Source organism: Ovis aries, chromosome 6 (genome assembly GCF_016772045.2).
Source record: "Ovis aries strain OAR_USU_Benz2616 breed Rambouillet chromosome 6, ARS-UI_Ramb_v3.0, whole genome shotgun sequence".
Lineage (NCBI taxonomy): Eukaryota > Metazoa > Chordata > Mammalia > Artiodactyla > Bovidae > Ovis > Ovis aries.
In genome coordinates this window covers 56,441,409-56,467,891 of record NC_056059.1, presented here as the reverse complement: position 1 = coordinate 56,467,891, position 26,483 = coordinate 56,441,409, and the positions used below count along the sequence as shown (strand labels likewise).

General features: G+C 36.5%; 1 protein-coding gene across 1 annotated transcript in view; it reads right to left on the bottom strand.

The window, feature by feature from the left end:
• DTHD1 (death domain containing 1) overlaps window positions 1-26,153 on the bottom strand; it is a 95,275-nt gene extending 69,122 nt beyond the window's left edge. The window contains exons 1-5 of the mRNA XM_004010053.6: window positions 25,852-26,153; window positions 23,262-23,874; window positions 19,486-19,816; window positions 15,418-15,597; window positions 14,113-14,357 (exon numbers count right to left, since the gene is read on the bottom strand). Of these exons, the coding sequence (XP_004010102.3) occupies window positions 14,113-14,357; window positions 15,418-15,597; window positions 19,486-19,816; window positions 23,262-23,874; window positions 25,852-26,122 (1,640 nt within the window). The 5' untranslated portion in view covers window positions 26,123-26,153. The remainder of the gene's footprint in view (window positions 1-14,112; window positions 14,358-15,417; window positions 15,598-19,485; window positions 19,817-23,261; window positions 23,875-25,851) is intronic.
• Between the last annotated feature and the right edge of the window lie 330 nt (window positions 26,154-26,483).

Genomic DNA, 26,483 nt, shown 5'->3' with positions numbered 1-26,483 from the left:
ACTTGGCAGTATGCATTGAAGGTGCTTCCATGTCTTTCTATGGCTTGTTAGCTCATTTATTTTTGGTGCTGAATAATATTCTATTGTGTGGGTGTTACTTATTCATTCACCTGCTGAAGAACATCTTGCTTGCTACCAAGTTTTGACAGATAAGAATAAAGCTGCTATAACATCTGTGTGTATACATTTTTAACTCCTTTGGGGGAAATACCAAGGAGTGCTATTGCTGGATCATATGGTGGGATTATATTTAGTTTTGTAAGAAATCAGCAAACTATCTTTTGAAGTGTACCATTTTGTATTTCCACCAGCAACGAATGAGAATTCCTGTTTTGCCCCATCTTCACCAGCATTTGAAGTTGTCAATGTCCTGGATTTTGGTCATTCCAATAGGTATGTAGTGATATCTTTGAGTCTCACTTATAACATATGATATGGACCATCTTTTCAAATTCTGATTTGGCAACTGTATGTTGTCTTTGGTGAGGTATCTATTAAAGTTTTTGGCCTATTTTTGAATCAGGTCTTTGTTTTCTTATTGTTGAGTTTTAGGACTTATTTATAAATCTTGGATAACAGTCCTTTATCAGATGTACATTTTGCAAATATTTGCTCCCAGTTTGTGGCTCATCTTCTTACTCACTTGGCATTTTTTGCCCAGTGTAGAAGTTTCTAATTTTATGAGGTCCAACAATGTCAATTATTTCTTTCACAGACTATACCTTTGATGTTTTATCTAAAAAGTCGTTGCCTTACACAAGACCATTTAGATTTTCACCTATGTTAATTCTAGGAGTTTTGTATGTTGTTGTGTTTCATATTTATGTTTACATGCTACTATTTTGGATTAACTTTTGTAAAGGGTATAATATTTGTGTCTAGATTCATTCTTTTTGCATGTGAATGTTCACTTGTTCCAACTCCATTTGTTGAAGAGACTGACTTGGCTCCATTGTATTGCCTTTTACCCCTCATCAAAGATGTATACAAGTTGGTTGTATTTCCTGGGTTCTCTATTCTGTTCTATTGGCCTATGTGTCAATTCTTAAGTGGTCACTACCACACTGTCTTGATCACCGTAGCTTTATAGTTCACCTTGAAGTCAGGCAGGGTCAGTCTTCCAATGTTGATCTTCCTTAATACAGTAAGTCCCTTATATATGAATGAGTTCTGTTCTGAGAGAGTGTATAAGTCCACTTTGTTCATAAGTCCAACAAAGTTAGCCTAGATACCCAACTAACGTGATTAGCTATATAGTACTATGCTGTAATAGGTTTAATATATTTTTCATGCAAATAATACATAAAAAACAAACACAAAAAATAAAGGAATAATTTTTAATCATGAAGTACCTTGAAAAGTACTGTAGTAGATTACAATAGCTTGCACACAGGGGCTGCCATCTAGTAAAGAAGCAAAAAGAGTTGCTGACTAGAGGAATGAGAAGTGGGAGATGGTAGAGCTGATGGATCATCAGCAATAGGAGTTGGAGGGCAAGCTTCAATTTCACTCATGCCTGACGTTGATGGCACAGATTCTGGTTTCTTGCTGGATTAAATTCTATCTACCCTCTTGAAAAAAAAATCCAGTGATGTCTGGTAGTAGCTCTTTTTTCTTGTCATAGATGACAAGGTAGCTTTGGATTGCATTCTGCAATAGCTGCTGCAACCTTCCTGTACCATTCTACATCTGGGTCCTGTCCCTCAAGAACCAACAGTACCTCCTCAGATAAAGAAAATCTCCTTGCCATCTCCTGTGTCATGAATCTCTTTGGTGTTTCAGTTACTCCTTTTTCCTTTGGTTTCTCTTTGTTCTTTCTCTGTTGCACATTCGCTGTCTCATCCACATTAAAAACCTGCTTAGGTAAATGAAAGCATTAGCTGCTCAGTTGTGTCCGACTCTTTGCGGCTTCTTGGACTGTAGCCTACCAGGCTTCTCTGTTCATGGGATTCTCCAAGCAAAAATATTGGATTGGGTTGCCATTTCCTTCTCCAAGGGATCTTCCTAACTCAGGGGTTGAACCCAGGTCTCCTGAATTGCAGGCAGATTCTTTAATATCTGAGCCACAAGGGAAGACTAAGTAAATACTTGCTTTCATCAATGTAGTGAATATAGTGAAGTCGCTCAGTCATGTTCGACTCTTTGTGACCCCGTGGACTGTAGACTACCAGGCTCCTCTGTCCATGGGATTTTCCAGGCAATAGTCCTGGAGTGGCTTGCCATTTCCTTCTCCAAGGGATCTTCCCAACCCAGGGATTGAACCCGCGTCTCCCGCATTGTAGACAGACGCTTTACCAACTGCCAGGCAGCATTAAGCTAAGTGGGACTTGATGCTGATCCAGGTGGTACTAGTGGTAAAGAACTCACCTGCTGATGCAGGAGACATAAGAAACTCTGGTTTGATCCCTGGGTCAGGAAGATTCCCTGGGTTAGGGCATGACAATCCACTCCAGTATTCTTGCTTGGAGAATTCCAAGGACAGAGGAGCCTGGCAGGCTACAGACTGTAGGGTCACAAAGAGTCAGACATGACTGAAGCAACTTAGCATGCATGCATTTACACACTTAGAAGTTTCTCCATTTCTTCTATCACTTTTCCATGCTTCTCAAATATTATTGCCAGCATCACCGACATCATCAGCACAGCAGACTTCACACGTTCTATAATCTTCACAAGTCTTTTTTCTTTAGAATCATACCAGAACAATTCATGTTATAAGAATAAGACATGTCTATCGTCTTTTCGCCTCACTCCACTCTCTCAATTATTTTCACTTTTGTTTCCATCATTATCTCTTGGCACTTCTTAGCAGTACCAACTGTATCACCACTGCTTTTACTCTTCTTTCCATATACCCTGGACTTGAAATAAAGATACTGTTCTACTGAATACTCCATAGAACAATAAAGTATACAAAATCACAGCCACTTGTAGAGAACGCATACACACGATGACGTATGCCAGACATGTGAACTAACTTACATGACTGGACATACAGACATATGTTCACATCTTTGAAAATTCACAACTTGCATGTTTGTATGTAGGAGACTTACTGTATTCTGTTGGCCAGTCTGAGCGATATTTTCTTTTTGATTTGGAAAATTAAATTCTTACTTGACTTCCTAATCCACATAACAAAGCTATATAGTATTTAGGAATAAGCCTAATAAAATGTATATAGTACATGTGTGGAGCCTTTGGCAATGCTTCATTGAAAGACATTGGAAAACAACACAAATTGAAGCATATATTACAGGTAATAGATTTAAAGACACAATATACTAAAGATGTCATCTTTCTCCAAACTGACCCATATGTCAGAGGCAATTACCAGCAAAACCCCAACAGTTTGTTTTTGTGGACCTTAACAAACTGATTCAATTTTATATGAATGGGAAAGTTTCAAGGATAACAAACAAAAAAAATGTGTCTGGATAAGAATAATATGATATGGCTTACCTATCAGGGATCAACTTATCATAAAGCCTTAAATGTTACGACAGTGTTAGATTAGCTCAAAACTATATAACAAGACTGACCAGTGGAACAGTTCAGAAGAAAATCCGTTATACGACAGAGGAGGTTTCACAGATTGTTAGGGAAACCATTCAATAAATCACGCTGTCTATCCACATAAAAACAATATATGAATTCCTGCCTCACATTGTATGTAAAAGCCAATTTCAGATGGATTGAAGATTTACATGAAATCCAAACCTTTAAAATTATAAGCTAATAAAGAAGAACATTTTTATAATTTAGGAGATAGAAGCATTTTAGGACTGAGACAAAAAAACACTGATAATAAAAGAAATATACAATAAATTAGTCACATAAATATAAAAATACAGGCCACAAATTGACAAAGGTTTAGCACTGAAACCATTAAAAAATGCTATAAATCAATGCAAAAAGTTCAAAAATGAGCAAGAAATTAACAGTTACCTGACATATAAGAAAACACAAATATCTAATAAAAGCCATTATGAAAGATGTCACCTTTATTTTAATCAGAGAACTGCAGATTAAAGCCACAAAACTCCATTTTACAACTATTAGATTTTCAGATTACAAAATCTGGCAATATGCAAGGCTAAAAAATATAAAAAATATGAGAAGGATGAAATTTAGTTCTACCAGTTTGTAAAACCTGTAAAACTGTACATGTGCATACACTATGCCCAGCAGTAAGACTGGTAGATACTCTGAAGAAGTGCTTACACAAATACACTTTGAGTGAAGAATAACCAAAATAGTAATATCCATGTTAGCAAAAATTGAAACTACGCTAATAACCCCCAATAAGAACAGTGATAATTGAAATACGAAGCTATTCAATAGAATATTATACAGAAATGAGAACAAACGTTATACAATTATAAATGGAATAGCAAGACCATAAAACTATATGCAGAAGGGTAGCATTTTTACAAATGGCAAGCACAGACAAAGCCAAACAAGACATTATGTATGGATGAATAAAAATATATTGATGAAAGCAAAAAAAATTAAAAGCAAAGGAACGAGTCAAAATTTTCTAATAGTGGTTAACTTTGGTGAAAATGAAGAGTAATTAGGGTAGGGAGGTAAGGGATAGGATGGGAAGAGACAAGTAAGGAGATATAATTTTGTTGATAATATATAATTTCTTGAGTTATGAGATAGTTTTACCAGTTTCTCCATTTTATTATGTTTTATATGACATGCATATTGTACAGATATTCTTGTATATGACTCACATATTTTGATAAGGTAATCTTAAAACCAATAGCCTTTTGTAGAAATGGCATTTTTCATGCAAAAAAAAAAACACTTTCCCATCTAATTCTCTAAAATATTTCTTGCATAATATGGAATAAGCTTCTATTTAATAAATTAATTTCTCCTTTCATTCAGTTCAGTTCAGTTCAGTTCAGTCGCTCAGTCGTGTCCGACTCTTTGCGACCCCATGAATCGCAGCACACCAGGCCTCCCCGTCCATCACCAACTCCCGGAGTTCACTCAGACTCACATCCATCGAGTCCGTGATGCCATCCAGCCATCTCATCCTCTGTCGTTCCCTTCTCCTCCTGCCTGCAATCCCTCCCAGCATCAAAGTCTTTTCCAGTGAGTCAACTCTTCGCATGAGGTGGCCAAAGTACTGGAGTTTCAGCTTCAGCATCATTCCTTCCAAAGAAATCCCAGGGTTGATATCCTTCAGAATGAACTGGTTGGATCTCCTTGCAGTCCAAGGGACTCTCAAGAGTCTTCTCCAACACCACAGTTCAAAAGCATCAATTCTTCGGCGCTCAGCCTTCTTCACAGTCCAACTCTCACATCCATACATGACCACTGGAAAAACCATAGCCTTGACTAGATGGACCTTAGTAAGCAAAGTAATGTCTCTGCTTTTCAATATGCTATCTAGGTTGGTCATAACTTTTCTTCCAAGGAGTAAGCGTCTTTTAATTTCATGGCTGCAGTCACCATCTGCAGTGATTTTGGAGCCCCCCAAAAATAAAGTCTGACACTGTTTCCACTGTTTCTCCATCTATTTCCCATGGAGTGATGGGATTGGATGGCATGATCTTCGTTTTCTGAATGTTGAGCTTTAAGCCAACTTTTTCACTCTCCTCTTTTACTTTCATCAGGAGGCTTTTAGAAATCTTTTCTGGCTCATAATTAAATAACTGTCTTGTTTTGCCCAGAAATCATTCACACATGAAGGAATGTACTACAACAAAAACCTTTTATTCTTTATTTTCAAACTATATTTTGACATCAAATCATTTTATCTTTTTTATATTCTGAGGCGTGGATTGCTTCATTGCGTTTCTATTTCCACAGAAAATGTTCAGCTAGCTTTTACTCTTTGATATAAGGACGTTAAATAAATAGTTCATATAGGTTTTTACTTAATTGTTTTATGCTCCTCTAGATAGAGAAAATGCATCTCCCATGTCTAGCACTAATAGCAGCAGGGCATATCATAATTTATCAATTTAGTATTGTCAGAAAGTACAGAAAATTAATGGCATGATTTATTTTTCCACAAATTTACTCATTTAATTATTTAATTCACCTAATTCAACATGGCACCAACTATGTCGTAATGATGCTGAGTGATTATAAATGGAAAAGAGAATTTAATAACACTATGGTGTGAATTAAGATATACAACAGAACAGGGCTGGCACTACGAGAGGAGCAGTCAATCCCTTCTGGAGATCATAGACTATCTTGACATAAGGAGAGAGCTGAGCTTCAACTTACAGAACAAATGAGAGTTCTTCAGCTAATCACGGTAGAAAAAGCAGAGAGATCGTGTACTAAGGCAAAGAAATGGAGAAGAAAAAAGAAATTTGGCTAGTTGAATTGATGACAAATGGCAATCTTAGAACACCAGACAAAATGACACATACACAAATACACAAGTTAGACAAACTCTGAAGCTGGAAAGAAAATCCCCTAGATCTGGGGGGAAAAAAAAATCTCAAAAAGCTAGAATTCTTTTTCCTCCCTAGGGAACACAAGGGATTGATTCCATGAATCAGCCTGCCCTAATCCCACCAGTCACGCACACATACCAGATGTGTGGGGTCTGGAGTCTAACACGCACTCAGGCACATTACATACAGCCTCCAGCTGTCCGCTAGAGCTAACTCAGTCATAAAACTGGAATCCCCAAAAGGACAGTACTGGCCTTGAAATGAGAAACAACAAAAACAACCAAAATCCCTTTGAACACTGACTCAAGAAAGCAAGAGTGAAGCACATAAAAGCTTCTCTGGGTGGAAAGGAAGGGAGAACAGTTGATCTGATCAAAAATGATCATCAATACTTGGAAATAAATTTCTAAGGTTAAAATTCATAGAGTAGAATTAGTATGAAAGACAATTTACTAGTTTACACCATGTAAATAGATATCACAGTTAATATCATGCTCAAAAATAATCTGAATGAGACTTAAAATGGAAGTGTTTACAATGATCAAAGGAATAAAAGAAGAAATAGTAAGCATAATGAAAAAATAGAGGACCTCAGAAAAGGTTTTTAAAAAATTTTAAAGTATAGCAATAGCCATTTAGAAGAGGATTATAATTATTAAAATGAACAAGTTAAACAATTGACAGTAAAATTGGTAAACTATATGATAAATCTAAGGAAATCTCCACAAATGTAGCATGTAAAATATTAAATATATTTAAGATTAAGGTGGACATTCATATACATTATGTTTAACCTATTTATATTTACTTAATATAAATGATTATTTTATTTATATACCATTTTCTATTTAATTTCACCATGCTCTGTTACCACTTTGCCATATGAATTTTTACTTTTCTTTTGCTTTTATATTATTTATATTCAATTCTAAATTTCTGAAAATGAGTTAATGTCCTATTCTTGATCTGTTAAATTTTATTTTATCCTCAACTCATTAATTTTATCTATTTATTTATTTTGCTAAGAACGAGTGAGTAGTACATTTTGTGAGCACTTGTATTAAAAAAAAAAAAAAAACTTGCTTGTTAGGTGAAAACCCTAATTCCACATCTTCCCTTCAAAATGCTGAAGGCTTTAGTCCGTTTATCCTTGATATTTCATGCTACACAGAATGAGCCTGGGGCTAGACTGATTTTATTCCTTCTTACTTAATCTATTTCTGCTGAATGAATGCTTATGGACTTACATTTTATTTTAAAATACATTTCAATTTGCTATGTTATGTCTAAAGTATAGGTTTATTTTTTTTATAAATTTTGAAATCAACACTTTATAACTCAAGGTTTCAGAAAATTACCTTTCTATGCCTTTGATTATTACTTCTTTCGTGGTTGTTTTGGTCTTTTTCTCAATGGTACTTAAAATTCTTAAGTTATATCACTTTAGATGAGTCCTTATCATACCTTGGTGACTTTTCATCTCAGTTTCTTATCTTTGTATCTCATCCTGTGGTTCTTTATTCTTTTCTGCCCCATCCTGATGGTCACTTCTATATTTTTTTTTCATTGTTATGTTTGTTCTTCTTTGAGGTCTTGGTGTTGATTGGTATCATTTTTTTCCCTTACAAAAATCATGGAGGAGTTGGGTGTTTTCTTATCTTCAAGTGAACATCTGTTCACCCATTTTCAATTTGGTTGCATTTGAATCTTTCATAGATCTAGAGGGCAAAATTTCTAAACCAGTTTTCAGTGTCTAGTCATTTTTGCTGAGTATAATTTCTCTGGACAAAGGTGTAACTTCTCCTATCGGCATTGACTAGATTTCCAGTACTTCGAGTCAATGAAGTGTATGAAAATGTGCCATCCCCAGTAAGTGTATCCTTTAGAGATCTTATTGCCTCTACTGTTATCCCTATATTTTGGCGATTTCACTTTTGACAGTGCAATACACTGCCTCCAATTTCTCTCCACATTCTGCCCTTTTGTTTCTGAGGGAGGCGGAAATACAGCAAGGGAGAGGCAAAAGAAATATTGATCCAGTCACTTGCACAAATGATATTTGCATATGACGGATACGTTTTTATTCTCATGGGTGTATATAGACTATGAATAAAATCAACAATTGGGAACAGGAAATTGTTTTATTATTATCTTTCTGGCAAATGTAGCTACTTTGTTTTTATTATATAAAGTACATGTCAACACAAATTTATTTTTATTAATCCTTCTCAACCTACCCTAGAGACAACTGAAACACTTACTGCTGCTGCTGCTGCTAAGTCGCTTCAGTCGTGTCCAACCCAGTGCAGCCCCACAGAGGGCAGCCCACCAGGCTCTCCCGTCCCCGGGACTCTCCAGGCAAGAACACTGGACTGGGTGGCCATTTGCTTCTCCAATGCGTGAAAGTGAGGTCACTCAGTCATTCTGACTCTTAGCGACACTATGGACTGCAGCCTACCAGGCTCCTCTATCTATGGGATGTTCCAGGCAAGAGTACTGGAGTGAGTTTCCATTGCCTTCTCTAGAAACATTTACTAGATTTTAGCAATAGGTTACCAGTAAGAATCAGATTTTAGAGTTAAGCTCTCATCTTTAAATATATATATATATATATGTATATATATATATAGATATATAAAATATATGTATATAAAATGAGAGGATATTTGAAAGAGAATGTCTTAATCTGTTAAGACTCATATGTTTAAATAGGAAGCTCCAGGGTATTTCTGGTTTTAAATCTTACATTTCCTTGATATACAAGAACATGGATTAACTCAATGGCAGGATATAATGCATATAATTTTGTACGGCAAAAGCACATACAATTGAATCGTGTCTATATTTCTATGTTCGCTCTCACATACCTAATACTAAGAAAAGTTTAACTTGATCTCCTGGCCAATGTTCTACTACTGTCAGCTTCCTTAATTAGAAACACAGTGGTAAAGAGCAAATAATCTACCTCTCAATTTCTAATCTTACAGCCTCAAAATAAATACATGGCAGATTCATGTGCTATAGAGAGTCATGATTAAAGATAAAATATGTGAGTCCAAACCAAGCTCACACACTTCTTAGCCACAGTCCTTACTCAGTATCTGGGTGCAAGAGACTGATTTCAGGACCCCCAGTTCAGTTCAGTCACTCAGTCGTGTCTGACACTTTGCAACCCCATGAATTGCAGCACGCCAGGCCTCCCTGTCCATCACCAACTCCCAGACTTCACTCAAACTCATCTCCATCGAGTCAGTGATGCCATCCAGCCATCTCATCCTCTGTCGCCCTCTTCTCCTCCTGCCCCCAATCCCTCCCAGCAACAGAGTCTTTTCCAATGAGTCAACTCTTCGCATGCATGAGGTGGTCAAAGTATTGAAGTTTCAGCTTTAACATCATTCCTTCGAAAGGATACCCAGGACTGATCTCCTTTAGAATGGTCTGGTTGGATCTCCTTGCAGTCCAAGGGACTCTCAAGAGTCTTCTCCAACACCGCAGTTCAAAGGCATCAATTCTTCAGTGCTCAGCTTTCTTCACAGTCCAACTCTCACATCCATACATGACTAATGGAAAAACCATAGCCTTGACTAAGCAGACATTTGTTGGAAAAGTAATGTCTCAGCTTTTGAATATGCTATCTAGGTTGGTCATAACTTTCCTTCCGAGGAGTAAGCGTCTTTTGATTTCATGGCTGCAATTACCATCTGCAGTGATTTTGGAGCCCCCCAAAATAAAGTCTGACACTGTTTCCACTGTTTCCCCATCTATTTCCCATGAAGTGATGGGACCAGATGTCATGATCTTCATTTTCTGAATGTTGAGCTTTAAGCCAACTTTTTCACTCTCCTCTTGCACTTTCATGAAGAAGCTTTGATGTATGGCAAAACGAATACAGTATTGTAAAGTAAAATAAAGAAAAAAAATTAGATTTAAAACTACTTAATGAAAGAGTGAGAGAGAAGGAGAGGGGAAAAGGCAGAAAGGAAGATAGAAAGGAAGAAAATCTATATAAAATGATTTAAATCTGTATACAATCAGGAAGCAACAGTTAGAATTGGACATGGAACAACAGACTGGTTCCCAATAGGAAAAGGAGTATGTCAAGGCTGCATATTTCAACCCTGCTTATTTAGCGTATATGCAGAGTACATCATGAGAAACTCTGGGCTGGAAGAAGCACAAGCTGGAATGAAGATTCCCGGGAGAAATATCAATAACCTCAGATATGCAGATGACACCACCCTTATGGCAGAAAGGGAAGAGGAACTAAAAGCCTCTTGATGAAAATAAAGAGGAGAGTGAAAAAGTTGGCTTAAAGCTCAACATTCAGAAAACAAAGATCATGGCATCTGGTCCCATCACTTCATGGGAAATAGATGGGGAAACAGTGGAAACAGTGTCAGACTTATTTTTGGGGGCTCCAAAATCACTACAGATGGTGACTGTAGCCATGAAATTAAAAGACGCTCACTCCTTGGAAGAAAAGTTATGACCAACCTAGATAGCATATTGAAAAGCAGAGACATTACTTTGCCAACTAAGGTCCATCTAGTCAAGGCTATGGTTTTTCCTGTGGTCATGTATGGATGTGAGAGTTGAACTGTGAAGAAGGCAGAGCGCCGAAGAACTGATGCTTTGGAACTGTGGTGTTGGAGAAGACTCTTGAGAGTCCCTTGGACTGCAAGGACATCCAACAAGTCCATTCTGAAGGAGATCAACCCTGGGATTTCTTTGGAAGGAATGATGCTATAGCTGAAACTCCAGTACTTTGGCCACCTCATGCGAAGAGTTGACTCATTGGAAAAGACTCTGATGCTGGGAGGGATTGGGGGCAGGAGGAGAAGGGGACGACACAAGATGAGGTGGCTGGATGGCATCACCGACTCGACGGATGTGAGTCTGAGTGAAGTCCGGGAGTTGGCGATGGACAGGGAGGCCTGGCATGCTATGATTCATGGGGTCGCAAAGAGTCGGACATGACTGAGCAACTGAACTGAACTGAACTGAAAGTGAAATAGTTAGGAAAATATTTTAATAAAAATCTAGATATTCAACTGAGAAAATAAAAAAGGGCTTTTTAGATCCTCTTCACTTTCTTCCCTAAGGGTGGTGTCATCTGCATATCTGAGGTTTTTGATATTTCTCCCAGCAATCTTGATTCCAACTTGTGCTTCATCCAGCCCAGCGTTTCTCATGATGCACTCTGCATAGAAGTTAAATAAGCAGGGTGACAATATACAGCCTTGATGTACTCCTTTTCCTATTGGGAACCAGTCTGTTGTTCCATGTCCAGTTCAAACTGTTGCTTCCTGACCTGCATATAGGTTTCTCAAGAGGCAGGTCAGGTGATCTTGTATTCCCATCTCTTTCAGAATTTTCCAGTATTGTGATCCACACAAAGGCTTTGGCATAGTCAATAAAGCAGAAAGAGATGTTTTTCTGGAACTCTCTTACTTTTTCCATGATCCAGAGGATGTTGGCAATTTGATCTCTGGTTCCTCTGCCTTTTCTAAAACCAGCTTGAACATCTGGAAGTTCACAGTTCACGTATTGCTGAAGCCTGGCCTGGAGAATTTTGAGCATTACTTTACTATCGTGTGAGATGAGTGTAACTGTTTAGTAGTTTGAGCATTCTTTGGCATTGCCTTTCTTTGGGATTGGAATGAAAACTGACCTTTTCCAGTCCTGTGGCCACTGCTGAGTTTTCCAAATTTGTTGGCATATTGAGTGCACCACTTTCACAGCATCGTCTTTCAGGATTTGAAACAGCTCCACTGGAATTCCATCACCTTCACTAGCTTTGTTCGCAGTGATGCTTTCTAAGGCCCACTTGACTTCACATTCCAGGGTGTCTGGCTCTGAGTGAGTGATCACACCATTGTAATTATCTTGGTCGTGAAGATCTTTTTTGCACAGTTCTTCTGTGTATTCTTGCACCTCTTCTTAATATCTTCTGCTTCTGTTAGGTCTATACCATTTCTGTCCTTTATCGAGCCCATCTTTGCATGAAATGTTCCCTTGGTATCTCTAATTTTCCTGAAGAGATCTCTAGTCCTTCCCATTCTGTTGTTTTCATCTATTTCTTTTTATTAATTGCTGAGGAAGGCTTTCTTATCTCTTCTTGCTATTCTTTGGAACTCTGCATTCACATGCTTATATCTTTCCTTTTCTCCTTTGCTTTCTGCTTCCCTTCTTTTCACAGCTATTTCTAAGGCCTCCTCAGACAGCTATTTTGCTTTGTTGCATTTCTTTTCCATGGGGACGGTCTTGATCCCTGTCTCCTGTACAATGTCAGGAACCTCAGTCCATATTTCATCAGGCACTCTATCAGATCGAATCCCTTAAATCTATTTCTCACTTCTACTGTATAATCATACAGTTTGGACCCCCAGAGGTACCAAACTCTATGGATATTCAAGTCCTTTTTGTAAATGGCATAGGTTTTGCACATAACCTAGACACACATCTTCTTTTTAATCATCTCAAGACTAATTATAATACTTGATACAGTGTAAATGGTATATAAATAGTTGCCAGTACATGGCATATTCAAGTTTTGCCTGGGGGAACTTGCTAGAATTTAAAAAAAATATATTATCTACCTGCGATAGATTGATCCTCAGATATACAACCTTCAGATAATTGTAATACAAGTTCTTAGTCTCATTGAGTTTCAGACTTCCATGTGACAAAATGAAGGTGAGGTGGTGGGCAGATTGGATGAGATAATATACATAAGGAATCTGGTTTAAAAAACTAGCTTCTCAGTTAATAATTGTTATTATTTCTGTCTGTAGTTGTTTCTCCCTCTAATTTTTTTTCAAAAAAGAGAAAGAAATTGCCCTCAGAATCAAAGAATGTAAAGGTTCCTGTTTACCTTTCTTATTAGGAAAAAAAAACTATTAAATGAAAGGACAGAAATAAAGAAATAAAGATTACGGTTACTATTTGTGTATTTGTGTGTGTGTGTGTGTGTGTGTGTTTAGTCACTAACTTGTGTCTGACTCTTCTGAGACCCCACAGACTCTAGCTCTTCAGTCTCCTCTGTCCATGGGGTTTTCCAGGCAAGAATACCAGAGTGGGTTGCCATTTCCTTCTCCCGGGGATCTTCCTGACCCAGAGATCAAACCTGCATCTCCTACATTGGTAGGCATTGGCAGGCGGATTCTCTCACCACTGAGTCACCAAGGAAACCCCAACTATTATTTAGTGCCCACTATTTATTGCTAAAATTTCATATCTGTTTTATTCTGGCTGGCAACTCATTATGTATATTAGTCTCATTTGTGGGGAATTTTTTTAATTATAAAAATTAGGACAGAAAGTAAACTGCCTATGTGGCAAATAAAGACTCAAATTTATTTTTTTAAAGATCAGATTATTTTTTTTCTACATTAATGGAACACTTAAATATAGAAATTAAAATCATCATATCATATCTTTGTAATTAACCATATCATAAATTTTTTGAAAGCAAGGATTAATTTTGCCTCTTTTGTGTCAGTCTTTTCTCATAGCATACTTTTGGACCCATGACAGCTAAAGCTATTACCCTTCCAGATCCACATTTTATTTCTATATTAAAAATATTTCAATGCTGACTCTTAACTATATCTGATTACACTTTTAATTATGTTTCTTTGTTTACCATCAAGTCAACTAAAGCCATTAGGGTCAAACTTACCTGTTGAAGTATAAAGGTATGATTCTGTTTGTTGTGATACAAGCTGTTCTTTTATGATCTATTTCAGATCCAAGATTTTTTTTGTCAGGGTGTGGAGAACAAGGTAGGAATACAGTGACTGGCTTCTGAAAAGGATGTGTTGATGGGTGCTGAATATGAATCACAGGGCTTGTGGATAGTACTGAGTAGGAAGTCTCTTGCTGAGTTTTTAAATATGCCACCAGAGATGGATCAACTGGTTGAACCTAAACAAAGACAAATAAAGGATATACATTGCTATATCTTAATAGCAGAAGGTGCAAAGTATCAGCACATGACTAAGTCAATTTTCTAAAAATTTACTAGAACATAGTTTTATACATTTTTCTGTGCATTGTTGGCTAGAATCAATACTATCTTATGAAAGATCATAGCAACTGGTCCTCTTTTTACAAAGCCTTTGTAAAATCTAGGTTTCTTGTTCTATGGTATAAATAACTGATATCACTCTTAATTGTAGGCAACAAGATGACCCAGAAAACAAAATAGACATTTTACATAATTTCTAATTAGAACTATTGTTAGATCAAGTGATCTTCAGAAACTAGACAAACAAGACTACATTTATTTGTTTCTTCTTACATAAGAATGGCTAATAAAAATAACTAGCATGATTTCAAAATTTCACAGTTTATAGAAAATATTTATGAATCAATTATGTATAATATGTTTTCTTCCTGACTTTTCTTCTCTTATCCATTATGGTAACAACTGGGAAAAATTAGGAGAGCATGAGGGAGAGTTAGGCTAGAAGGATAAGAAATACTGAGGAAATATGTTTTCTAAAATGTATATTGATACATAGTTGTACATCTTGTAAATAATACTTGTATGAATTAAATTCTCATCTCCAAAGAACTGTTTTATAATTAAATATAACCAAATATTCATAATCATAAATGTTTTAATTGATTAGCTTCTTTTTTAGACATCCTCTCAGGTGGAATTCTTGAATTATATGAAAGCCCCAAAGTCCGACATTAATTCTATCATAGATATTCAACATTTTTTTGTCAACAAATATCATAAACAATACAACAAAACAATACAAAAAATAGCTAGAAAAGGCTTCAAAATAAGCCAGGGATTTCTTTGGGAAAGAGATTTAATATGCTCTAAATCATCACTTTTTCACTAATGGCACTATAAGTTAGGTGATTAAAAGTATAAAAATTCATTTATTGCTATATTAAATATTTGTATCTTCTTCCCTTTAGGACAAAGTTTGATAACCCACCAAAAGCCTCACCAGTTTTCAATATTTACCTTTATTTGTACAAGCACTGATGAGTTGAAAACTCCTGGAGGGTAATTTAAGGATATTCGGGAATCCATGCTTGTCTTATGAGTAAGACCTTTCTTTGTTACTGTAAAAGACTCTTTCTTTAAACAAGATACAACAGAAAAGATCCCCAACTTGTAAACTTTCACTTCAGCACAGGTCCCCTGTATGGATTGAAGGATATTAAGACAATGACATTAAAACACATTAGTAGTGCATTGTTCTGGAAGTATATGCTGTACATATTCTACAGCTGTGGGGAAAAAAGAAAAAACAACAGCTATATACTGTTCCTGTCATTGAGAATTTCTTCATTAACCCCAAATGGATGGTCCTTTCATAAGATAAACAAGAAGTAGTTACTAGGAGTTTCTCAAATTCGAACCACACAGTAGAAAAAAAAGAGAAATATATTTTAAAATTTAAATTATTTCCCTGAAAAGGTAAATGGATAATGGGCAACCACATTTAGTGTTTCCACAAATATTAATCATGTTTGGATTCCTATCCTCTTTTACCAGAATGGACTTTAAGCACTGGCCTCTATCCAGAAAGTTTAACAGTTTTAGAAATTCCGAGGGCTAAAATTTCATCATTTGGGTAGTTTACACAAATCCTACAGCGCTTGTACTGTCAGCAAATTCCTTCCTCTGACAATTCATAACCTCCTGATAAAGTCATTTTCTCTGTTTCTCTCTTCCATGCAAGGGGAGCAGATGATTGCAGAGACACACTTGTGTTTCCTTTTTATATAGTGACATTTAAATTTGGAATGCATATATGCAAGGACATATTCAAGCTTTTTTTATCACACAGAAAGAAACTGTGTACATAAATGAAAACATAATTATCTACTCAATATAATCACCAAAGCTTAAAATGAAGAGGAGGACTTAGAAGTAATCTGGTCTATTCAATGCTTCCCCAAACACCAGCCGAGCTCCACCCAGGCATGAGAGGATAATCATCCAGACACACACACAAACATTTCAGGGACAATCACAATGGAAAATAATCTATCATTTGAAAACTAACTAAGGAAGAGATTTCACAATATCTCTGCATGAATCTGTTGCTGGGAAAATTCACGGCATGATGAATGTTCTTAATTGGCCAGAGGGAAAATGGTGAGAGGTAAGAAAAAAGGTTTTCTCGGAACTCATGATGGTTGCCATGCAGTTAAAAAGTATATTTGGCAGATAGTGGGGAAACGGAAGGATTTTTAAGCAGGGGAGTGTCATAAGCAGAGTTCTGACGATGGTTTATCTGACTCCAGAATTAGATTTCTTAAATGTCGTATGAACCATATAAAAATTTGGAAGGAATCCAGAGTTTAAATTTTCTTAAGCTAAATATAGGGATAACTACCATTAGAAAACTATTAAAAGAAAAGTGTATGCTTTTATTTTTCTCAGTAGAAATGTTCTCCCTATTTTTTCTTTTGCACTATTTATTAACCATCTTCATATCTATTTGGTGAAAAGCATATGTGCTATGAACAGTTTTTGTTATTATTATAATAGTCACATGGATCGGTCAATGGTAAAAGGCCACAAGCTACTTACAGACTTCTTAGACTGAATAGAAAATGTCCTGGTTGCATGAATTGAAGTAAATAATTAGAACAGGCACAGCTTTCATATTCAACTGTATAATCTCGTTTATAACTCAGAAAAGACCCAAATTGGAAGAGGAAGAGATGAGTCAAGAATTCTTTGTATGTATGGCACTTTTTTTACATTTATTCCCTACCCCCATCTACAAATAATGACAACTTATATAAAGCTGAAAAGTAAATAATTTTAATTATTGAAAAATAAGTTCCAGTGGTCCAGAGAAGAACTTCAAATTTTAGTTCCCATGGACTCTATGCTCAGTTTAATAATTGTGCGTGTATTCTTTCTTCAAAGCACATGATTTTGTCACCACAGATGGCCTGCCGTTCAGTTCAGTTCAGTTGCTCAGTCATGTCGGACTCTTTGCGACCCCATGAACTGCAGCGTGCCAGGCTTCCCTGTCCATCACCAACTCCTGGAGCTTGCTCAAACTCATATTCATCATGTTGGTGATGCCATCAAATCACCAAATCCTCTGTCATCCCCTTCTCCTCCTGCCTTCAATCTTGCCCAGCATCAGGGTCATTTCCAGTGAGTCAGTTCTTCACATCAGGTAGCTAAAGTATTGGAGCTTCATCTTCAGCATCAGTCCTTCCAATGAATATTCAGGACTGATTTCCTTTAGGATTGACTGGTTTGATATCCTTTCAGTCCAAGAGACTCTCAAGAGTCTTCTCCAACACCACAGTTCAAAAGCATCAAATTTTTGGCGCTCAGTTTTCTTTATGGTCCAACTCTCACATCCATACATGACTACTGAAAAAAAACATAACTTTGACTAACTGTCCTTTGTTGCCAAAGTAATGTCTCTGCTTTTTAATATGCTGTATAGGTTGGTCATAGCTTTCCTTCCAAGGAGCAAATGTCTTTTAATTTCATAGCTACAGTGATTTTGGAGCCCAAGAAAATAAAGTCTCTCACTGTTTCTATTGTTTCCCATCTATTTGCCATGAAATGATGGGACCGGATGCCATTTCCTAGTTTTTTGAAAGTTGAGTTTTAAGCCAGCTTTTTCGCTCCCCTCTTTCACTTTCATCAAGAGGCTGTTTAGTTCCCCTTTGCTTTCTACCATAAGGGTGGTGTCATCTGTATTTTTGAGGTTATTGATATTTCTCCTGTCAATCTTGATTCCAGCTTGTGCTTCATCCAGCCTGGCATTTTCCATGATGTACTCTGCATACAAGTTAAATAAGCAGGGTGACAATATATAGCCTTGACGTACTCCTTTCCCAGTTTGGAACCAGTCCATTTTTCCATGTCCAGTTCTAACTGTTGCTACCTGACCTGCATACAGATTTCTCAGGAGGCATGTAAGGTGGTCTCATATTCCCATTTCTTGAAGAATTTTCCATGGTTTGTTGTGTTCCACAGTCAAAGGCTTTAGCATAGTCAATGAAGCAGAACTAGACGTTTTTCTGGAATTCTCTTGTTTTTTCAATGATCCAGCATATGTTGGCAATTTAATCTCTGGTTCGTCTGCCTTTTCTAAATCCAACTTGAACATCTGGAAGTTCTTGGTTCATGTACTGTTGAAGCCTGACTTGGAGAATTTTTAGCATTACTTTGCTAGCATATGAGATGAGTGCAACTGTGCAGTAGTTTGAACATTCTTTGGTATTGCCTTTCTTTGGGATTGGAATGGAATAGATGGCTTTAGAGTTATTATAATAAAGTCTACCATATTAGTGATAGTTTATTAACTACTATCATGTGTTTATAGGCTTCCTTCCATCATCTTGGGTGTATTTTCTCATTTAATCCTTATTACCCTACCTGGTAGACACTATTATTGTATTCACTTTTTAGATGGAAAAATTGGGTCATAGCAAGGTTACATAATTTACTCAAGTTGACATTGCAAGCAACCAAAGTCTGATGTAGGAACCAAACTTCGCACTCAAGCCAGTCTTCCTCCACAATCCATATCCTAACTACCACATTTACTGTTTTCCATATATATACTAAACATGATTTATATTAAACATGATTTATCTCAGTGCATACACACATACAAGAACACAAAGACACTCAAATATTTTCTCAACCCATGAATGATAAAAATAAAGCTACTGTCATCTAGAGGTTCTAAACAGAAGCTCATCCCATTAAAAATGTTAGTCTAAACTAGTCTAAGATATGAAGCTAATTAAACAATGACATTGGTTTTGCTTTCCAGGCAAAAATATAACACTTGCTGGTTCCTAGAATCAAGTTTTTCACTCCCAAATTTGACCAAAAAGCTCTGCTGTTTGATCTTTATATATAGAAAAATGAAACAAACAAACAAAAATAACACTTGAATTGACCAGCATAAATCTCATCAATCCTTCCATTTTTACCAATGAAGCAATTGTATCTATACAATCATCTGGTAGTCTGAGTAATTAGTTAGAAGAGTCAAAGAGCAAATATAGGTGTAATCAAGGATTGACCAACCTTGTAATTTCCTCTCTTTCCTTCCAGTGAATTTGGAGTTAGATAACTTGATTGAAGGTTTATGTCAGACACTTTCACCATGATATCTCTGTAATTTCCCCTGTACCGTGCAGTAAATGGAATCGCAATGCATATTGGAAATGGAATTCTCTTTTCCGTATCTGAGCACTCCACAGTGATGACATTGCTGACCAACTCTTCATTCTCACTCACTATTAAAGAACTCATGCTATTAATTATCCTGCATTGTAAATGTTGTAGAACGTAGGCTGGTGCTGTAATATAACAAGACACTTGGGGGACAGTGTCATCACTCAGCACATCAAGATACCTGCAGGGGGAAAGCGGACATCATTGTTTTTCAGTTAGTTGATTTATGGACTATATAGTGAAATGTCTAAGAGTACCAGTTCTAGAGTCACACTGTTGTTGTGTGAATCCCAGCTCTCCCATTTCTGACACTGTGACCTTGGGCAAGATACACAACTTCTCTGTGCCTCAATTTCCTCAGCTGTAAAATAGTGAAGAATAATACCAGTCTCATATGAAGGCTGTGAGAATTAAATGAACAATTATGCAGTAAAGTCATTTAAAAGCTATGCCTGGCACATAATAAGTACCATGTAAGTTATCCATTATTATTGTTGTTATTACAGTTATTTAGGTGGTCAGTTCATCTCTCAGTTCTGCTCGCTTCAAATATAAATCTGAAGATTGCTGAAGCTTCTTGATAAATCAAAAACTAATACCTGGATAGTTTTCTAAATTTTGAGGCAAGGAAATGTATATATATATATAGTCTTGGAATTGTCTAAATGTCATAAATCAAGTGATGATGCTTGTTACATTTTTAAGAAAAATTGAGAAAGTATAAAAGTACTGTAAATGTATGTTTAATCAAGGTGAATAGAAACAGAATATTCACAGTCCTCGAAGAATCAATCCAAAAGCTTATTTTTACATTTGGTTTTACTCTTACTTTCTGTACCATTGGCTTTGCCAACCATTTTAGAATCTTATAGATTTGAATTCAAATTTGATATTACTTACTAACTGTTTGATCTTTAACATCAATAATAATTATTAAAATAGCTATCAATAATATTTTAGCTCTTTCTGTGATCAGGTTTTGTGCTATACATTATTTCATTTAAATTCCCATGCTATGGGGTCAGGCATGCCCTACTGTCATTACCATTTTATACAGAAACGGAGATTTAGAAGTTTTAACTTTCTGAAAATTACACAGATAGTAAGTTGTAGAGTCAATAAATGAATCCATCTGTCTTTAACACAAAAGCTCAAACTGTCTATTATATCAGACTTCCTCAAATCACTCTAAAACACTGGTTTCATTATCCATTATAAATGGAAACAAATATCAAATACACAATACTGTGAAGATTGAATGAGATTAAATGTTTCAACTTCTTATAATAGTGAATTAACATAAAATGAGTTTTCAATAAACATTAAATCTCTACATTATAGCTACCAGCTTGCACTTCTTCTCTTCTTGCTATTTCTTGTTTCCTACCCAGTGACATGACTGAAACATAAATAGTGTCAAAGAGAAATAAGAGAATCTTTAAAAAATATTTTTTAAAAAAGAAAAGGGTCTTTATGAAATACAGCGTAAATATCCAGTTCTAAAATAATCAGGTTTTAACTATTTTCAATTAATAAATTTAACTTTAAAGTGCCCTGTAACACAGAAATCTAAAAAATATGTTGAAATAGAAGAGAGGGTTATTTATTTATATTTACAATTCTGAACCCATACAGTTAGAAGGAATAGAAAATTATTCAAGTCATTGGTCTGTTTGAGTATTCTCTGATCATGATGATAATGGTACTTCAGAAAATTAGATACATTGTTTAATGGAAGGTGCAAATGATTCTGCCTTGTATCACTTCAAAACTGACTCTCTTCTCTGCCCTGGAAGCCCAACTCAATACACTCTCCTTCCAAAAGACTGACAAAGTAGAGCGAGGAGACCTGTTAATGCTTCCATTTCCCCTAGATCTAATCAAGCAGATCTAGTCCAGCCACCAAAATAATCATATTGGCTTATTCCAGTGTTGTTTCCCTTTGAGTCTGTATATACTAGGACAATTACCCTGAAAGAGATAGACTTTTAAAAAAATATTCTCCAGGGGGGAATCACGACAGATTCCGAACTAGGTTTTGTTTATGACTCTCATCTTTCTGGAGGCACCATGGCTTCCTAGCCTGAGGAGCTTCAGTGAGTAGTCATCTTAAGAAACATGCAAGCCAAGCAAAATTGGTTACATTGCCACAGAGAGGAAATCACCAACAAAGAACACCTAAAGGAGGTGTTAGAGGGAGTGGTTCAGCAGTGACTCATTGGTTGATGCATTGAGTCATTTCTGAATGTGAGGATACAAAGTGTTAATGTTTTTCTCAAGTGAGATGGGAACCGCATATTGACTGCTTTTAACAGTTGTTTTTCAGAAGCGTAAGTCTTTCAAACCTGGGGGGGGTCTTTCATGCCTTGAATATGCTCCTGTGACATCTATGAAATCGACTAGATTTTCAGACATGTAGGGAACCTCAGAGCTCAACCCTTTCCTTTTATAGATGAGATAACTAAGTCAAAGTGAGCAAAGTGACTTGCCTGAGACCATAGACTCGTTTGTGGTGGTGTCCTGGAAATGGTATTGTGTGTTTGAAAGAGCACAGATGGGATAAGTGATGTTTGATGGTGTGTGTGTGGTGGAGAAAGTGAGGGTTGGTGGTGGTGAAATAAATCAACATAGAGATCTTTAGCTGAGAGTGAAGGTCGGCCAAGCAACAAGGTACTCGACCTTTTAGATGATTTTCTCCTTTGATCTTATCAAATAATCCCAGGAAGTATATATAATTTCTACAAATAAGAAAATGGGTCTAAGAAATGAAACAAGTTGCTCAGGGTCACAGAACTAGTATGGAATAAAACAGGAGATAAATTTATGTCTATCTGGCTTCTAAACCAATGATATTTTTATTCCCCATTGTCTTCTAAGAGTCTTATTTTTACTGGGAAAATATAGCTTGTGAATATTTTATTTCATTTAGAGAAATATGGATTACTATTACCTTGTATAGGGGTGATGATTCATAAAATAGACCAGTCAATTTCAACATATTTTTTTTAAGTCATGGGCTCTTTGAGAATCTGGCTAGAGCCAGATTGTGGTCTAGAGCTGGCTCTAGACCATCTCCAAGGATATAAAGTAGTTGTGAAAATATGTATTCAATTTTAAGAATCTCCTGCAGCTTATGCATGAGCCCTCCCAGAGTTCTACAGACACAGGTTACAGATACACAATGATTTATATTAATACATAAAATAAATGTGAGAATTTGAAAATATACATAAAATAAATCAGAGGCTAGGAAATTCTCTTCTAATAGTTGAACTCTTCAGTCTCCTAGTTGCTTTTTCCTCATGATAATCTAAAGAGTACTGATTTAGGAAACTGTCCATGTTCAGGACAATTGTTCATTTTAACCACTTTCTTAAACAGTCAATTCCTTCTTCCATTAAAGAAGTATTTTTTTTTTTCTGGAAGCTGTAAGAAACTAACAGTACTAGTAATACCAGCCTTATAAATTTTTATGAGAGTCATTTAAACAGTTATTGATTGTTAATATCTTTTGGAGATATGAAATATAGATATAAAAATTTATTTATACATAAATTGTTTTATATACAAGTAGAAACACGTATAAGTAGGCGTACACAAGCACCTCTTACATTGTATTTACTTACTCCTTTTCCATTATGTTATTCTTTTGCTTTAGACTCTCTGAGTCACTGGGAAGACTATTCACACATTTATTGGAGCTATCACATGTTATTGAGGATGTGGTAATCTCTTCTCTTTGGCTTTCTGAGATCTCTTGAATTTCTCTTTCTGTTGTCTGGATTATGTCATGCAACTCTTCCCTGTTGCCATTTATGCTCTCAATAGTCATGTGTTCTATTTGTTTATCATCTTTATTTTCTGCATTATCTGGGAACATTTTGTTCTGTGACTCTTCTTGCCCTGTTACATCTCCATTCAATGATGTATTGTTTTCTTTTTCCACTAATTCTGAACTCCTATGTATTTTATTTTTTTTCAACTGGACCTGGTTTGTGTAATGACTTTCCTCTCCATTTGTGGGAGAAACAGTAGCTGTTTCTATGACATTTTGTTCCCCTCTTGCAGCAATGTCTGTTGCTTTGATATCTTGAATGGCGGACTTTGTCTGCAGTGGAGTGCATTCATCATGCATGCCGCATAAATTACACATCTCCTTTTCTTCTTTCTTTAGAAATGTAGCAGTGCTCCCCAAATATTCATTTATTTTCATGAGGCAGTCTATGAACGTAATGGTTTCTATACACACAATACACACAGAGACACATAAAAAGAATAAATACAAAACTAAACCACATTATGTTTCTCTACTGACATGTAATAAAGTATGGAGAAATTATCCTAGAAATCTGTAAAGACCCTTGTGTGTGTAAGACCCTTACTAGGCTTTAAAGCCTGTATCCCTCTTAAAGAAGTCATTTGTTCAACTGTAATTTTTTTAACACATCTAGAAATTGGGGACAAATTGTCTTTTTAACATAAGAGCAGAGAGTAAATCCAATTCCTCTTGCTTGTGAAAATTCTTTGAATATTTGAAGGTATCAAGACCCCCTCCCCCATAACATGCTGTCCTATTGAAGTCAACATCTCCCTCCATTCATTCATTCCTCATTTGGTATGATTTTGGGAAAATTATTTTTCTTCTTTGAATGTACTATATAGTTTATGATCTATCTATAATGATTTGCCTGAAGTTTAGTGGAACGCTTCAAATAGACTTGGTTAGCAGGCGTGCCATATCTACATTATTTCTGCTGATGCAGATGCTATATTTTGTTGAGTACTTTGTTTGCTATTATGATTTAATTAGGTTCACACTGTTCGTCCTGCTGGGCTTGTGATCACTGACAATTTTCAAATAAGGCTTTCAAAGAATAGCTCTAATGACACCAATTCTCTTTGGAACGTGGCTACTCAAAAACTAATAAACCAAGTCAAACCTCTTTGCTCTGATGTAAACCTTCACTGTGATCTGATCTGACAGAGTCTCTCACTCCATCCCTATTTCTTATTATTTTCCTATTTATTCATTCCTCCTCTCCTCACAGCTGGGGTTACCTGATGGCTTCTTATAGGCTTAGCAACTCTCCAATCTTTATAATTCAACTCTGAACTCAGGAATATGTAATTTAAGGTGCCGTATAGCTCAGTGTTTTCAAAGTCATCACTAAATTATCTTCAGCTAGTCTAACCTTATCACGGGGCTCTAGTTCTGACTTTGTTTTTTGTTTGTTTGTTTGTTTGTTTGTTTTTTGTCTTTTATCTGAGAACCAGTCTTTATTTTGAACTCCTCTTCTAGGAGCTGACCTTATCATTCTCCATGAATAATCATGTCTTCATATGTTGCCTAGAATCACATTCACTTCTTTCTAGAGATTTAACTCCTGTCTCTGAATTCCACCTGAGGGTCTCTGGGTCATGCTGCTTTTGGACAGATTTCCCTCAATGTCCATTATCTGCTCTCTAGACTGAATTTTTAACATTATCTTCCCTGGGTTCCCAATTGATGAGACCTGCCCACTTGCCTTGACACCATGTTATTTAGAGTTGGATTTCATGATGCCCATCTTCTTATCTAGAGCAACTGTTGTCTGAGATAATAGGCATTGGGTACCACATTCTTCCTGCCATGCTGTACTTAGCATCCATAACTGGGCTTATTCCCAAGAAACTGCACCCCTCTTTACGTGTGTCTTGGTGGTGTAATTTCATATTCCATCCCACACTGGACTTCCCAATATTTTTGCTATTAGCAAGTTCAAGTTCAAATAAGTCTAAAAATAGAATATCATATTTCAATATGGAAAAACTGATCAACCTTCCTCAAACTAAAACTATATTTTCCTACTTCTAAGTGTTGGATCCTGCTGATAACACCTCTGCCTGGAATGTTCTTTCAAGGTGCCCAAGTTCTGGCTGCATAAACCCAATCCATTCCTTCACCCTCAGGTTAGATGCTGTGTTTGTCTTAGCAAAATTCTCCACCTGAGAAAATGTAATCTCACCTGTTTCTGAAGACTGTTTAGGCACTTCATTCGTATGTCTGTAATGGGATTGTTCTCAATGTCCCTTGTGTTACTGTGCAGTTGTGTTACTTCCCACATCAAATCGTTTATCCCTTATGGACTGAGACCTTAACCTAGCCTCTGTGTGCTCATTAGCCCTCTCAGAGTGGCTAATAAATATTTTTTAGAGAAAGAATAAATAAATACTTGCCTTGTCTCCAGGTACAATGATTCTCTTTGTCAAGCAGTGCATACAGCTGCTGGCAGGTGGAGCGCAGAGTCCCTGCAGTGTGCTCCAAGAGTTGGTGAAGGGCCCCACTGAGCTCCTGACCCAGAAAGACCACTGTGGCGATCCAAGTGGCCCCACCAGCCCCTTCACAGTGGTCTTCACCCAGAAGCACCTGCGTTAGCATCAGGTTTTGTCTCCAAATCTGCTTCAATATATGGCCTAGTTTACCTGAGCCCATGTCTTCTGCATCCATCTTACGCTCCAAGAGTGGAATGTTTCCTGACAGCAAAGCCTAAAGGTTTAGCAAATTTAATCTTGGCTATGGATTTTTTTTTTTCTTCTAAAATCTAGGAGATAATCCAAGTCAGCTCGCCAAGCACTTTCCTGCAACATAATAGTTTATTCAGCTTCTGTTGACCAGTGAAAAGTTACTAGGTGACCAAAGGAGGGGCATTCCAACACCCTGGATGCCATTGTGTACAGAATGGTAAACCACGGGGACAGAGTTAGCTCACACAGTCCCACTTGCCATGTAAGTTTTACAGTTTTGATATACCGTGGAAGCTCCATGTATTTTTCACGTTTTAAGGCAACAAAATGTGGATTCTGTGGTA